Source organism: Seriola aureovittata, chromosome 15, assembly GCF_021018895.1.
Source record: "Seriola aureovittata isolate HTS-2021-v1 ecotype China chromosome 15, ASM2101889v1, whole genome shotgun sequence".
NCBI lineage: Eukaryota > Metazoa > Chordata > Actinopteri > Carangiformes > Carangidae > Seriola > Seriola aureovittata.
In genome coordinates this window covers 6,096,847-6,112,987 of record NC_079378.1, presented here as the reverse complement: position 1 = coordinate 6,112,987, position 16,141 = coordinate 6,096,847, and the positions used below count along the sequence as shown (strand labels likewise).

At 42.6% G+C, this 16,141-nt stretch overlaps 1 protein-coding gene across 1 annotated transcript in view; it reads left to right on the top strand.

Annotated features, from left to right (window-relative positions):
* The window catches only part of mcama (melanoma cell adhesion molecule a), a 59,578-nt gene that overhangs the window by 35,332 nt on the left and 8,105 nt on the right, over nt 1–16,141 (top strand). The window contains exons 4-15 of the mRNA XM_056396865.1: nt 6,217–6,350; nt 7,436–7,661; nt 7,767–7,837; nt 7,968–8,055; nt 8,506–8,685; nt 10,162–10,289; nt 12,440–12,584; nt 12,848–12,963; nt 13,098–13,239; nt 14,071–14,201; nt 14,830–14,971; nt 15,741–15,776. Coding sequence (XP_056252840.1) covers nt 6,217–6,350; nt 7,436–7,661; nt 7,767–7,837; nt 7,968–8,055; nt 8,506–8,685; nt 10,162–10,289; nt 12,440–12,584; nt 12,848–12,963; nt 13,098–13,239; nt 14,071–14,201; nt 14,830–14,971; nt 15,741–15,776 — 1,539 coding nt within the window. The remainder of the gene's footprint in view (nt 1–6,216; nt 6,351–7,435; nt 7,662–7,766; nt 7,838–7,967; nt 8,056–8,505; nt 8,686–10,161; nt 10,290–12,439; nt 12,585–12,847; nt 12,964–13,097; nt 13,240–14,070; nt 14,202–14,829; nt 14,972–15,740; nt 15,777–16,141) is intronic.

Here is a 16,141-nt window from a genome sequence, read left to right as displayed (position 1 = left end):
AGTAAGGTGGTAGACAGTTGTACATCTACAGGTGTTATAGTTGGATTGGGCCCAATTTGTATTTATGTTGTGTTTCTATTTATCGCCGTGGGGTCGAGTTTCTAGTAAACTGTGTTTCTGCAGGCTTATTCTCCAAATTTGTTTTCGTTCTGCTGATACCCAGAGGAAACCCCCCTTGATGTAGATACAGTGTTTAGCCTGTTGACCTTTAATTAGCCATCCTGTGGCTGTGGAGCAACCTGCGTGCCAGAGACCAGCAGCTCCGGAGGGGGGCTATTGATGAGCGGTGGATGCCGAGGAACAAGCCGCACTCACTGCTGAACATCAGATACAAGCATAAATAAAACATTTATGTTTCTCCTTTAATGAAGTCTCACCCACTGGGTGTGATGATGAAAAATTAATGTGGCTGCTGAAGAAGTTGCTAACCAGCGGGAATGATTAGCAATTCTTTAAAAGCCAGTGTTGGCGGATGGTTTGTAAGGGGATGGAAGATCTAGTGAAACCCGCAAAACAAGTAGAGAAACATTCAGCATGGCAACATGTTTTTGTAAGACATGCGGTGCGCAGGTTAAGAGAGTTAAGATGCCAAAGGGGCTTCAATGGATCTCTTGAAAGCATTAACTCAGAAACACAGATTGCATTTTGTGGACACTATAATCCAAATATGTTCATTTTAGAGAACTTGCTGAATAAAGATAGAGGAAAAACCACCAAAGACAAGAGGATAGCTGGTGTCTATATAACTGTTTTAAAGTGGAGTCAAAACCTGTTAAAATCTCCCTCTGTGTTAAGCACAGCAAATCAAATCACACAGAAGTTTTGTACATCTTTTTCTGTGTGCGATAAGTTGTAATGTTTTTAGCGACAACCAGGCCACAACAACAAACGGTGAGATTCACTGAGCACATCCATGACATGCAGACACATAACTGGCAGGAATCACTCACAGAATTAACCTATTAAAGAATCATCATGGTACAACTCTTCAGGTTGTACTGTGATGTGCTCTTCAATCTGTAGAAGATGAGAAATTGTTCGGCAAAGTGAAAGTGGCCAAACACAACATACATGGAGGATGTTTTGTGTTTTTGGGGGAGGTCAACAGCCATTTCTATGGTCATCTTTATGGCTGGAGGTTGGTAGCTTGCTTTGTTCCACGTTCTTCATCCTGCCTATGAAGCTTTGATTGGTCAGTGATCCTCCATCACCAATCACCAAATTTATTTTAATCATCTGGAACCAGGCTGTGTGTGTATGCTTCCTCCAGATAAAACCAAATTGCCTTTTGCACTTGGGAAAGGTGGCCCGTAATCATGCCAAATGAGTACCAGAATTGCACTTTGCTGTCTCATCCGCTTAAACACAACCTCAGTTGCAGCTACCATGGTGCGTGGGGGATTGTTCGGAGCCAGAAAAATACAAACCAGGTGCAAAAGGTTTGACTACTGCCATACATTTCCTGACCTGGATCTGCTACATGCTCCGCTGCATGAAAGAAAAAAAAGGGGGGGGGGGGGGTTACTGATGCATAAGGTGCCTTTGAGGAGATTCCCAGCACTTCCTTATTTCTCTATGTGAAAGAATAAAGGCCGGGCCCTTCGCTGCCACTCCCTGTCACTCAGGGAACAGGCTGCTGGGAGATTTGTGCCAGATGCTGCTTCTGAAACCATTGCCATATCAGTAGGACAAGGAGCTCTCATCTCCACTGTAGGGCTGTGTGCTTTCACTGTGCGAGTGTGTGTGTGTGTGTGTGTGTGTGTGTGTGTGTGTGTGTGTGTGTGTGTGTGTGTGTGTGTGTGTGTGTGTGCTGTCTTTGATGTCAGGCAGTACACTGTGTCCCCCAGGTGTTCGACACCACACCAGGGTTGCGTATTGAGAAATCCTCCTCCCTGTCATCCACACTTACATGCTAGCTTTTTACACCCTCCATCCTCTGAGGGACCCTCAGTGTCTGCACACAACTTTTATTCAGGGAGTCCTGAAAAACTCTGAAACACCGATCAGTTCTTACTTTTTCTCAGAAGTAGCTTCAAAAAAGCAGATTTTCTTTTTCCAAAATGTATGTGGAATAAAATGTATGACATTACATATGCATAATATGTAATTTCCATTCACTTGAATTGGAAAGTGTTGTCAGACCCCACTGTATATGCTTGTTCCAAAATGTCTTTGATCTTCATATTTTAATATTCAAACCGAAGACACCACGTTTTTATATATATTAATATTCCAGTCTTTTTATTGTTTTCTACACATCTCCTCAAAAATCAGCCTGACATGCCCCAGTGAACACGGGGGTTTACAGAACACTTATAACTGGACGTTTTCATGTTCTTAGAGGCATTCAGTCTCATTTCATGGTTCATCAGCCATGTGAAGGATTAGGGTAAGTAAATGAGGCCGGGTTGTTGTGTCAGAGGTGATTTGGACTCTTATCAGTGGCAGAGCTGCAGATCTACTGCAGGCCTAAGCTGACAACCTTAATCAAATGGGGAAGCCAATAATGGTGACCACTTTAGTTAGCGTCTGAGGGTATTGTCTGCCTGTTGGGCACATAATGAGCTACTGTATGCAGAGGCTGTCCTGGAAGTAGCCCCCTCATTATGCCTGTTGTTTGTCTGATTTGTATTGTGAAAGTACTGTGTGAGTCTGTCTGTGTTTGCCTTTGAATGAAAGGACAAAAAACTACTTATTTGTCATCTTTGTGCTCTTAATTCTGTCTGTGTCCCCTATAACACACTCAAGCTTCTCTGTAAATGTTCTCAAGGAGTTAAAAGTGTTGCATAACATTTATTTTAGAGTAATCTCTAATCATTCCTGATATTGTATTTGTGGCACCAAGTGAGATCTGTCATGCAGACATGCATTCAGCCGCTGTGCGTCTGTGCTTCTGTGGACTGCGGTCTCTGTCCACTGGTGTTTATGGGAAATGTGGTCTTAATTTGGAGGCAGGTTGTGTTACATTTGGCATTTGCTCGTCCTCGTTTCCTCTCATCCAGCAGTACTATTTGTCTCCTTCCAGGAACCAAGGAGATGTGAGGAAAGGAGGAAAGAAGGAGGCGGAAGGGAACAGAAATGGGGAAGCCGGGTTTTTACTTTGTGACAAAAAGTCAGTGTCCATTACATGAGAAGTGGCCTGATCATAACGTCAGTCCAACAGCCAAGCACAGACCAAGAACATGAATGTGTACACCAGATTTTATGACTTTCCATCCAGTAGTTGTCAAGACATTTCATTTAAAACAATCAAATAACTGAAGATCAGCAAAGTCAGTTAGTTGGGACACATCCTCTGAGAACCATGAGAGTCTGTACAGTTTTGTGCCAATTCAACGAAGACGCAGTGAGAGGAGAAGTGAACATTTTGAGCTACTGATGGCACTAGGAAGAAGTGGACGTGTTTCAGCCCAAGGCTTTCTTCAGTTTTTCTGAGACCATGTGGGTGTGACCCTTGTTAAATAGCTGCTGCATTAGCCTTTAAAAAAGTGTTATACAATATAATGCGAGTGCTGACGACCTTTTTGCTATTTCTGATATTTGTGTTTTCCGCTTGTTCAGAAATCAAGATTTATCATTTGACAAGTTTGGCTTCAGGTGAGGAAAGGGATTTTGCATAAAACTATAAAAGATATTGTATTGACACCAGTGCAGCGATGGCAGCACTGAAATCAGTTTCTGGATCACAAAGGAGAGGATGTAGGGAAGGAGAGCATTCAAACATGAGCATGAACCATATCATGACAGTGATTTTCAGGATGGTTTAATTTAATTGCTATAATCCTGTTATTTTAAGAATGACATAATAAAGACTGAATAATAGACAACCAGCGTTTTGTGACGAAATCTACCTCTTAGTGGAGAAGTTAATCTGCCATTTGAGATGTAATTGTGTTTGTTGTTGAGCTGGGAAAGTCTCTCTGTCCCCTTCTGTTGTTCATCCCTCTGACAGGTCATTTGGGGTCCTGTCCAGTCACAAGCCTGATCCTGTCAACACATTCAAATATTCTGAATGAATTAGCTCTGTATCATCCAGACACAGACAGCAGACAGCCACGAATGTATGCACACACCCACACACACCCACACCCACAGGCAGCAGTTTTGGTTGTCAGGGTCCATAGATCATGGGTCGTGTGTGTTTGTGCTTTAGTCCATGCAGCATAAAGTCACAACAGGAACAGATAAGACCGGTCCCAGGTTGGCTTTGGAAGCCAAATCCCCAGCAGCCCCCCAGTGCTAATCGGATTAGCTGAAAAGTTAGCAGCACGGCCCCAAAGAGACAAAACAGTTTTTGCACTGACTTCTGTGACATATTTTGCTCTCCAGTCTCCATAATCTGCTTCTTGTCTAAAAGCCGTCTCACATTATCTTTGTCGTAGTAAACAACCACCTCAGTACACGATGAACTGTTTTTAACCTTTGGTCATAGATATTCCAGGAAGTAACAGTTTTTAAGCTCTGGGGATGAAATGGCATTTTTTGGCTGACTGGTGGGTGGGGTGGGTGTGTGTGGGGTGGGTGGGGTGGGTGTGTGTGTGTGTGTGGGGGGGGGGGGGGGTCTGATCCACCCAGGTGGGGGAACAATGGCGCGCCGGTTGTCTTAAAAGGAATGGTTGGCTGAGCATAGGCCCGGACAGAGGAGGGAGGGACAGCCAGAAAAAAAAATGAGTTGTGAAAATGATTGGTGCTTGGTGGGCGGAGGGGGGGTGATGGTGATGGGGGAGCAGCCGGTTGAATGGGGGCAGCAGGGTGGCAACTGGACTCTTAAAGCTTTTTTTCATGCATGGTCTGTTTCAACCAACGCTGAAAACACATATGAGGACACTGAGGTCTGGCTCTTGCTAATTGTTTTCCTTTTATTTTTGAAAAGCATTAAATTGTCGAAAACAACTGGAATGTCCCTGGGTGTGTTTTGTTTGTTTTCTTCTTGCCTCTGCGTATTAGACAATACTAAATGTATATTTTCCCAGATAATACAGCTGCACAGTGCCCCAAGACTTTGGCTTATACTAATAACAGAAAACACAATACAACTGAAAAAAATATGAATATTTCTGCCTCAAGACAATAAAGCTTGTTTCTCACTTTTGTGTTTTGTATGATGTTCTTTATTCTGTAGAGTTCACGAGTATAAAGGAACCAAGTGCATTCAATTCTGTAGAAGAGTGCTCCATGTATGTCGCATTGCACCTCTATAACACAATCAAAATTAATGCAGCAGAACCAGAGAAATTGTCTTTTTCTTCTTGTCAAAAAATGGTGCGTACGTTCCCACAATGCAACTCCACCACTTACAGTTTGATCAGAGATTTGGGAATGTTACGCTAACAGCAGCTAATATAGCCTCAAGCTGCTAGCCTCAAGCAGAGATCGAAGAGCGGACTGCAGGGATCTGATCAGTCTTCAAGGAAAGGAGCCACAACTTTAAGCAACAGACAGATACAGAGATACTTCTGTACTTTGCTGTGCTCATGAATAAAAGTCCTGCAGACAAATCAAGTGGTGAGAGTAAGCAGAAGCGTGAGAGACTACTCCAAAATAGTTAATAACAACACACGACAGATTAAATCCACTGAACATCAGTGACAGTGACACCTGGCAGTGTGGGGGGTGGGGGGGCGCGTACCCTTTATCATCTTGCATACCAACTCCGAACCAGATTAAACAGGGAAAATGGACTTTTTTCGTGCCATCTTGTTTTCTTTTGTCACTGTGTGAGCTGGCCCCTTTATAACAGCAGCCAAGTCCAACATGGCTAAGAAAGCTCTTGGCTGTCTGACTCAACAGCCCAGTGTCAAACTGGCTAGCCTTCCTATGCCTGCATTCTCTCGATGATGCCTAGGGAACTGGTTTTCTGGCCAAGATGTGGTTTTGTGGTTACAGTCAGCCAGGCAGAAGGGGATGAACATTATGCTATGCGGACAAGAAGCCTTTTCTTCTATGTTCTGCTAACATGGCCGACTGGCTCCAGGTTTGTCTGGGAAGACAAGTCATTCATTTGCCAAACACAGGGCAGTTTAGAATTAGATTAGGATTGAGTCGAAATTAAAGTTGGATATAAAGAACCGATGTTGGGTTCAAGTCACAGTGAATTCCATTTTTTATTTGGAGTTTGTTACTGTTTTGAATGGTTCATGAATTATACGGGGACCACGGTGCAGCACCCGCAGAAAGCATGGAGTTGATTTATGTACATGTCTCTGTGTTTTTCAGCCTGGGCCAAGGTGGAGCTGACGATGCATGAGAGTGTTGAGGCGTACCTGGGTGACTCGGCTCAGATCCCCTGCCAGTACAGCTTCACTGACGCCAACAATGAGCCCAGCTTTGTCATGATCCAGTGGTTTGTGGTGAGTACTGCTGGACCCACTGTGGAAAACTGACACTGTCTATCCAACTGCTCATGTACTGGGTAGGGCTGCCCCCACCCCCCTCAATAATTTGAATCATCAACCCCAGCTCATTTTCTAGTTGAAGCACCACATTTCATCTGTCCAAACAGAAGAAATAAGAGGGTAAATGCTGAGACCTACATACCTAGACTCTCTCCTTTGTTAATTTTAAGATGATTTAAAGATTTTAAGATGATTTTCTTTGATGTGGATGCTCACTAACCCTTTTTTTTTTTTTTAAAGTTATAGGCTACAGGCTCATTCATCTACCAGGGTGCTGAGCAGGAATAATGTAGACTTAGTCAGTAGGAACATGATCAGTAGGAATTCCAGCGCACACAAGGGATGTCAAGGTCATCTTCGGTTATTAATAGACAAACATGATTACAAATCAGTGTGTGAAAAAGGCATTTGGTATTTCCTGCTTTCTCAGACTTGCTATTTACATGATCACTGACAAGTTTGTGCTTTTTAAAGATTCTCATGGCTCTTAATAACAGATCACGAGACACAAACATTTACATTTCTAAATCCATGATATAGATATCACATATAAACTGTGTACAACTCATGTTTATATATATGTAAGAAGAGTTAAGCTCCAACAGCTGATAAAAATGTATAAGGAAACATTTGAGTCTAGCGTCTAATCCTGATGGGGGGGGGGGTAATGTGCCTCAACTCTGCCTGTGCACAGCTAAATGACCCAAAGGTATAGAAAACAGAGGGAACATCATTCCATCACAGGAAACTATTGAAATCTAGAACTTTATTTAAACCATTATCCAAAATTAAAAACTGCGTGATGTCATAACATTGACACAGACGCATCAGGATCCATCTGATGCCGCTCAGCCTGATGCTCTGCCTGTCCGACACCAAGCTTAAGTCAGTGTGAGAGAAACCAGCTGGACACATGTTTTACCCATCATGCCTTGAGGCAACACTGGCCAATATCAACCACTGATTTAACCTTAAAGTGCTGTTTGTCTGAGATGCTGAGTGTAAAGTGAAGTGTGTCTTGACTGTGTGTTTTCTCGCAGAGAGCGGTCAGTGACAGCTCCCGGAAGCGGATCTTCTACGGCGACAGCAATCAGCAGGTGGTGGACAACAACACAGAATACAGCGGTCGCATCCAGGTGACTTCGGATCAGCAGGGAATTCTGACCATCCAGGACGTCCAGATCTCAGACGAGAGGGAGTTCTTCTGCCAGGTTAATGGGCTGGCTGCCGGGAGTGCAGAGGGCAAGACCCACCTCAGGGTGTTTGGTAAGAAAGTGACCAAAAAAAAAGAAAAGTAAAATAAAATCTTAAGAATGTCATAAAGATTTATCTTTGTTTCATGAAACTTAAGTGATGATTTTCCTCATTCAGCTCCTCCAGACGCTCCAGTGATCGAGGGTGTCCCTGCTGGAATATCTGTGACCAACGAGGTGCCGTCTAAGGTGAGTCCACTTAGTCTTAGATGCTGAGAGCGACCAGTACAATAATCTTCAGGATGTAAAGTCTGTTGTTTGTCAATATTTGAGTTTCCCGCACTCCACTGAAGATTTGTCAATGTGACTCTCCATCCAGGTTGCGTCATGTGAGGCTCAGAACGGCTTCCCTAAACCCAATATCACCTGGTACAGAAACAGCCTGCCACTGATGTCCTCACCTGGACGTAAGTGAAAACAGTAGATGGACCCGCTGTGTCTGTGTCACAGGGTCTGCCAGGTAGCAGCCCTGTCTTTCCCCCTGGTTTAATTAAAGGCCGTGACTTTTCCCTATTGTAATTTAGGGTTCTGCTCATTCATACAGCTCTGGAGCAGGGAAATCTTTTCTACATACACCAAACTGTAAAAACCAAAAGCATCTCAGAAACCTGGGATCTTTTTAGCCATGTTATGGGGATATCTGTCATTTGGCTCACACAGATTATGAGATTTGGTACATTTGTTCATGTTCTCCACAGGATGAATCTTAATACATTTTGCTGTACTTTGTGTTTAATGCTAAGTAGTAAATGTTAGTAAGCTAACCTGCTAAGCTAAAATGGCAGCTGTCGTATATATATTACCTGCTAAACATGTTTTTATTGTTAGCATACTGATGTATATTGTCCACGCTTCAGATGTAAACGTGTTGATCCTGGTGACCCGGGAGTACAGTGGCTTCTACTCCGTCCAGAGCACTTTGGAGTACAAGGTGGTCAAGGAGGACAAGGACGCCCATTTCTCCTGTGAGGTCAGCTTCTTTGTCCCGGGAGCCATCAGGACAGTCGAGTCCAACAGCGTCAACATCACTGTTCACTGTGAGTAACACAATTCCTCCAAAGCCCTGTCATCTTTGGGAAGTCCAACCTCAGTTCGGTCAGTTCACTGTTTCCTCTGCTGTGAGGCCACATGAAGTTACAGCAACCACTCAGGCTTTTAGTTACAAATTCTTTTCTTTTCATTGTGCTAGGTTAAGGTTTAAGAGGCATAGAAGCAAACTTATTTTTTCCGTGCTCTCCCTGGGTTAAGACGAATAGATTTTTTTTTCTACAGACATTTGTTTCTGAAGTTGTCTGTTCTAATTTCACATCTTCTTGCAGAAGAAATGAAAATGAAACAGGGAAAATATTTATAGATTTAAGGAACATAAAAGGAATGTTAAAAATATAATTTTACTCTCAATTAGAAACTTTCAGGTTAAACATTGTACTCTCTGTAATTTGTATATTTCTAATTTGTTGTATTTTAAAACAATACTGTAGTAAGTTATGTTTCTCTCATTAATTTATAGTGACTTTAGAATTTAATCCTGTTTTTATCTTAATTCCATTGATTGTTTTATACTTGCTGTTGTGATTTTTTTTTTTCTGTATATTATTTTTACATGTGTTGTGTAGAGACTGTTGATTTGTATTGAATCCAGTCCTCTGTGTTTTGTTGCATATCATTGCGTGACTGTTGCTGGAAGTCATTTTTATGTTTCAGTTGACTGTAGCAGATGCTAATGCATTGGTCAAACCTGCAAGCTGTTATTGGAATAATTCATGAGCCACATCAGGAACACTGCAACCCACGCATCCATAACAGTCTTGGTGATAACTTTTTAATGTCTGTGTAACATTTAAGAAGACGCAGCGTTATGTTAGAGGTTCACGGCTCAGCTTATTTATTATATTCTTATTTATTCAGCTAATTTTCTTTCCCCTCCAAACGACGCCTGTGTCCTGTTGTCATGGAGGAAAATCTCTACAGTATTGTAATTTTAAAATAGATTATTTTCCCTCTTAACCAATTACAGAAACAACAGATTGTCTTTTAAAGGGGAATTCCACCAATTTTACTCATGAAGAGCAATTTAGTAAGTCTTTTAATGCTGTGGAGGAGCTTTCTGTGGTCAGAATAAAAGCATTTTGGAGCTTGATAATTGTCGGGTTATCCTGGTCTTTGCTGCTTGCATTTCTTTAATTTCTAAGGAAATGCAAAGCTGAATCGCACGAATACCTCTTTAAACCCTGAAATATTCAGTAATGACATATTAATTTAAATTCCCATCATCCAAAAGCATTTTAACAGCCACATTATTTCCTCTCTCCTCTGTTGGCCCATTGTTGTTTGAAACAGTTTTGTAGGGACGCTGTGGCAGGCAGAGCCAAACTCAGTCTGTGCTGTCAGCGCTGTGGAAATGGCCTTGTTAAAGTGACTTTAGCAGCTCGCTGAATAAGCCTGCTTAATTTCATTTTGTGTGTGTGTGTGTGTGTGTGTGTGTGTGTGTGTGTGTGTGTGTGTGTGTTTAGACCCCACCACCATGGTGGAGCTGTGGAAGGAGTCGCCCCAGGGCTTGGTCAAAGAGGGGGATACTGTGGAGCTGCGTTGCCAGGGTGATGGCAACCCCCCGCCGCCCTTCATTTTCAGCAGAGAACAAGTAAGAATGGAGGGTCTTTTCTCACCCTAAAACTCCCCAAGAGAGAATGGGTGACACACAGGAGACATGTAGGGAATGTTTTTGATATGCAGAGCTCACAGGGCCCCATGTAGACATGAGTGTGCAAGGTCTGTGAAGGCTCTCTCAGCTCTGACCCTGCAGATCCAGGCTGTGGTCCGAGACCGGAGGCCACACTGACGGGGCTCATGGGTAGGACTCATTCCCATGTCAGACACACATCCATTGTATGTGCAGACAATACAAAAAACTCAGCTGACCGCCGTTTTAACTTTTCATAACTGGGCAGTCATGGACGTTTGGTTTGTGGTTGTTGGAACAACGGATTTAGAGTTTAAAGTGTAATTTTTACGGTGAAAGACGATGAAGAAAAAATGCATTTGTTCTTTCTTGTGTTTTTTTTTTGTGTGTGTGTTATGCAATATTTTACTCTCTCAAAACAAAATGAATTGAGCTCTGGAGACAGTTACTCTGCTAGACACTGCTTTAACCAGACAAAACGTCTGTCAAGACTCAATCTGCCGGGCTCATTACGCAAAAGAAAACACAATTGTTATATGGATGAAAAGGAATTTTGCTGTTATAAGATCATTACGTCCTGTTCTTGATGTGTTGCATTATCCACTTTTAACTGCTCCACAAAACAAATCATTTGCAGTTATGATGCAAACACATTTTGAATAAACTGAATTTATTGTCCCTTTAGCAACTATTTTGCGAACTGAGAGTTGGCAAGGTTGCTAGCTCCCTTCTCCTGAAAATGTTGCATTATTATTTGACCTGAGAGTGGCACTAGAGGGTGTGTGAAGGCAATAGAAGATTAAATGGTGGGTTCATCATTTTTAACACCAAAATGTGGAAGTAAATCACTTACGCACTCGTGTTTCTCTTATGATATTGAGTGTGTTATTAGAAATGAATGTGCTCTTGTTACTCAGTGAAGAGGCCCACTGTTCTCCTCATCCTGTGTAATGCTTAAAGAGGTCCGGGGCTGTATGTGGTTTGTGTCTTGAGGTATATTTAGGTTACTTGTGTTATCGACCAATATGTGTTTATTTCTTTTGTTTCTTTGTTCACTCAAAAAAAGGTTAGCCTGACTCTGTATTGTTGGGATTTTGCTCCTCAGCTTTGTGTGAGTCCTGTCCCTTCATTGATCAATAATAATCTGCTCATTAATCTTCAGGTCAATCAGTGAATGTGCTTTTATTTCTGTGTCCGTGTCCTCCACTGTCATGCCACCAATTACATTTTGAGACATTGTGTATATACGGTATCAGGCTGTGGGAGGTTATTACAGTTGATGTTGTGGAGAAGATGTATGACTACAGTCAGTTTTATGACAGTCCATCCTGTAGCTGTCAAGATATTTCACTCTGGACCAAGGGACAGTGAAATGGATGAACCAGTCAAACGTTATCGCTCACACTGTCAGTTGTTTATGCCCACTAGGCTCAGTTTTGTCCAAACATACTCACCATAGTTGTACAGACTCACAGTTTTTACAGATCAGGGAAAAGTGTAACAGACATGTTGTGTGCTTCATTGTTACTTTAAAGTAAGCAGGTTTAGATATTAGGCTTAAATATTTAGGACTTGCTTAAACACGGTCTCAGAGTCTGACCGCTTGTGGTTGCTGCCCTAATGGATTCTGATGTAAATTGTGGCTGCTTTTGGAGCTGTGTCCCCACATCTCAGCTGTGTTGCCATGATGGCCGAAACTAGGAATAGAAGACTGAAAAGAAAAAAAAAATAATTCCTGAAACCGACATCAGCTTCTGGCAATAAATTTCAGATGTCATCAGCTTTTTATTTTTAAAGTTGAAAGTGATGAAATCATGCATCATTTGGGAAAACTAGGATTTTAGGCTGGCAACCAAAGCAGGATTTTCACCGTGTTTGATCGCTCTCTAAGAGAACTCCAAAGATTACATGATGCACGAGTGGGCGGGTTTGATTCATCAGCTGTTTTCCACCCACAAACACTCTCTCCACAAAACTGAAGGAACTCAGTCACCTTTTTTTTTTATGTAATGCTAAAGTTATGCTAACGTAGCTCACTTTCCTCGTCGCTTTTCATTGCTTTAACATGCTCACAGTATGGAACCAGGTCACAGATACAGTCTGTGTTGCAGGAGCCGGACGATGACCTGGAGAGCAGAGGTGACGTGTTGATCCTGGCACCGGTGTCGCGGAAAGACAGCGGCATCTACCAGTGTCGCCCTCTGGACTCCGACGGATACACCGAGGTCAAAGGAGAAATGCAGCTCACTGTGCACTGTGAGGACCGATCACACCTGCAGAAACTTACACACAAACACATACATGTAAAACATAACATATATTGGGCGAGCTGTTTTCCCCTGCTTCAGATCTGTGTTGAGAAAGTCTGCTCCATATTTAATGCACTGACATGAGATTCATATTGATCACCTCAGTCTCTGACAGAAATACGAACTGTTCCTTTCCCCTTTGAATTCATTCCACTCAACCTTGTGACGCCGTCTTCTGTGTCTTGATTTCTCTGTGTTTGTCGTCTGCAGATTTGGACCCAGCCGTGGTGGTTCCTAAAGACTCGGAGTTCATGCTCAAAGGAGAGGATCTGACCGCGACCTGCAACGCTCTGTCCTCCCTGAAAACATCCACTGTCTGGTACAAAGTACGTACACTCTAGACTTTAGCACAGATTACACTACATCAGCTTCACAATCATACAAGGAGCAGGCAGTGAGGGGATAGAAAAATGTTGAGACTAGCTGAATGCTCAATTCTTCTAATTGTTTGTGTGTGTAGGATGGGAAGCAGGTGGGTAAGGGGAACACGTTGCACCTGCAGGACGTCACCTACGAAACAACGGGAGAGTACATATGTGAGGTGACCGTTCCCTCCCTGCCCGCCCTGCACACCAGCGGCTCCGTTCACATCATCGTCCAAGGTCAGTTCCTCCCACCCCCACCCCCCCACCAACTCACCAACTTCTCTTGTGACACCAGGAGAAGTTTCCAAACAGTACAGACACTTTGATGCCCTTTCAACATTAAACACAGCCAAAGTTAAACAAATAATTTTGTCATTAGGTAATTTTTACATCCATTTTCTTTGTATTTCTAATGCACAAAAAAAGTTCTACTTTATTGTTTTTGTTGTGTGACTTTTTTAATGAATAGCCTATCTACAAACTCTATTTCTGTTTCCTCCAAGTTAATGACCTTGAGAACTCTGATTTGAAACACCTGTGCTAGTTACTGTAAATGTCAGCCAGGTACCTGTTGGGCTTTATTTAAAAGAAGGCGGTGTGCTGAAATGTTGATCTTTAGAACTTGAGGTAAAAAAGGATTTGAGTAATGAGTGCGGCCTTCCTCTTCTTCTTCTCACATTAAAAACCCATCAGGAAAGAGGCGGATCGTGCCATTTCAGGCTGCAGGAGGACCTTTAATGTGTAACATCTGTGCAGGAAGTGTTGAGTTGCATTGACAGTAGCTCAGTATTTCTGTTAAACCTCAGAGCAGCAGCAGGGGTGAGCATGATGTGACTCTGCTGCTGTACTGGTGGAATTAGTGCATGTACATGATCTTGAATCTATCAAGTCAACAGGTAAACATGGAGGCGGCGTTGAGTTTATAGTAACAGCAAGTTAAAACAGGAGCAGATCAGGAGCAGAACAGGCTTGTTAATGGCAGACGCATTGAATACTGTGTGTGTGTGTGTGTGTGTGTGTGTGTGTGTGTGTGTGTGTGTGTGTGTGTGTGTGTGTGTGTGTGTGTAGGTGGTCCCCAGCTGGTGGGCATGGATCAGGAGGTGCAGATGGAGGAGGCAACAGGCCGAGTGGTAAACCTGAGCTGCGAGGCTCAGGGCCATCCGCTGCCCAGCATCTCCTGGAACATCATCGGCAGCCAGGTATCCGCTCTAACTCACGGCGCCAACACGCTTCACAACATGCAATCCATCATGCATGCAGTGTTCAAGTACAGTTGAAGTGAACATTTGTCCCATTTTGAATTAAACTCCTGACATTACTGCAGTGGTAGTTACAAACCAAATGTTAATATTGTAGTTTCATTTCTTAAATTTTATATTGAAGTTTTATACTTTGTTAAATTGACCACATGACTTTCTGAAAGGAAACCATGTGCTGCTCAACAAATATGAATATGAATCTATGGAAAATCAGCAAAAACTAATGTGGATGTCAACACACGTTTGTAAAGGTTTTGAAATAAGTGAAACTGTAAAAGTTGAAACATAGCCAGCAGTAGATCTGCAGGCAGACTCCTGGTCTGTTTTTTTTTTTTTTAAGTTATTAGATCATAACCTCTTTTACATACATTACTGTATAGTGTTATATTGCAGCTCGTCACGTGAGGCGTCTCCTCGGCCAAACATGAGATTATAATCTTTTTTCTCGAGACGACCAGCAGTATTTTGGAGTCAGATGACCTTCATTTGCCAATAGCAGCTGATGCCCAGAGTTGTAAAGAGAGAAATGTACGTTATTTCCATCATCAAAGTGTGTGTGTCTCTGCAGAACTGGCACGAGGTGGTGAGCAAGGCAAACGAGCACATGACCCACAGTGTGGTGTCAGTCAAGGTCACCTCGGACATCAGCGCTCAGTGCAACGCTTCCAATGACATGGGCACTGAGGTGAAGGCTTTCAGCGTCAAAGCCAGTAAGAGCTTTTCTCTCTCTCTCACTGTGTGAGTGCATCATGATGTGGATTAACAGGGTGGAGAGGGAACCGCTTCAGGTTTTGAAATGATTTAAAAATTATTTTTTAATATTCTGAAACCGTGTGATTTCTTGCATCCTTGGCCTGTAGAGCAGAAATCATCAACAATCTAACGTTTGCATTTAAACAGTGTTAGTTTGGAAAATTCCTACATCATGTGAAGGGGCCACAGCGGGGTTTTTCATCTCGAGCTTTAATCAGACATGACGGGGCCGAAAGAACTACGAAAGAGTATCCTAACCAAAGATGGTCTGAGACCAAATTCCGACAGGATGACCGTCTCACAATATGACTGCTGCTACGACCGTCTACGAACCAACCAATAGGAATGCAGCATGAAATGACGCATTCATTGTTTACCACTGTAACGGTGCAGATGGATGACACGCTGAAGGTTTTATTCTGTACTTGCCTCGTTTCTACATAGTCTACATAACCCCAAAATTAGTTGACGTACTAAAGTTGATGAGTTCCATGTTGTACCGTGTGGCCTGCAATGAATTTATATCTTCAGTCTGTAGGCGCCATTACACATAGTCACCTCCAGAGGAATATGGGATTGTGTGTAATTACCAAAGCAACTGGGATCAAATTGAATATGGTGTGTGTGTGTGTGTGTGTGTGTGTGTGTGTGTGTGTGTGTGTGTGTGTATTGGGGTAATGTTGGTGGACAGCTGCCCACTCTAAGTGTTGTTCTACTTGTTCACAGTTCCCAGGGTCACCACAACTGCTCCCTTCTCTCCTGGTAAGACCGTCGTCCTGACGTCTCTTCATGTTAAAAAACTTTCCCTCTTTCAAGGTCTCTCCTGCCTCTGACTTTAGACTGAGTTCTGTCTGTGACAATGAAGGGTTGGAGGACTACATCCATTATTTATGACTTTCATGCAGAGACTCTAGAACAGGACTGTCTTTGGTTTGCTGGCAGATCTTTAGGATGGCCTGTGGGCATATTGAATATTCTGTTTGATATAGTGTGAAAAATCATAACAGCAGCAAATTCAAGCACAACATTCATTATAAGTCTTGGACCAAATGCTCTGCAGTGGTATAAAACATTATTTGTACATCCGACTTTTTTTTTTTTTTTTTAAACAAACAAAACACGTTAGA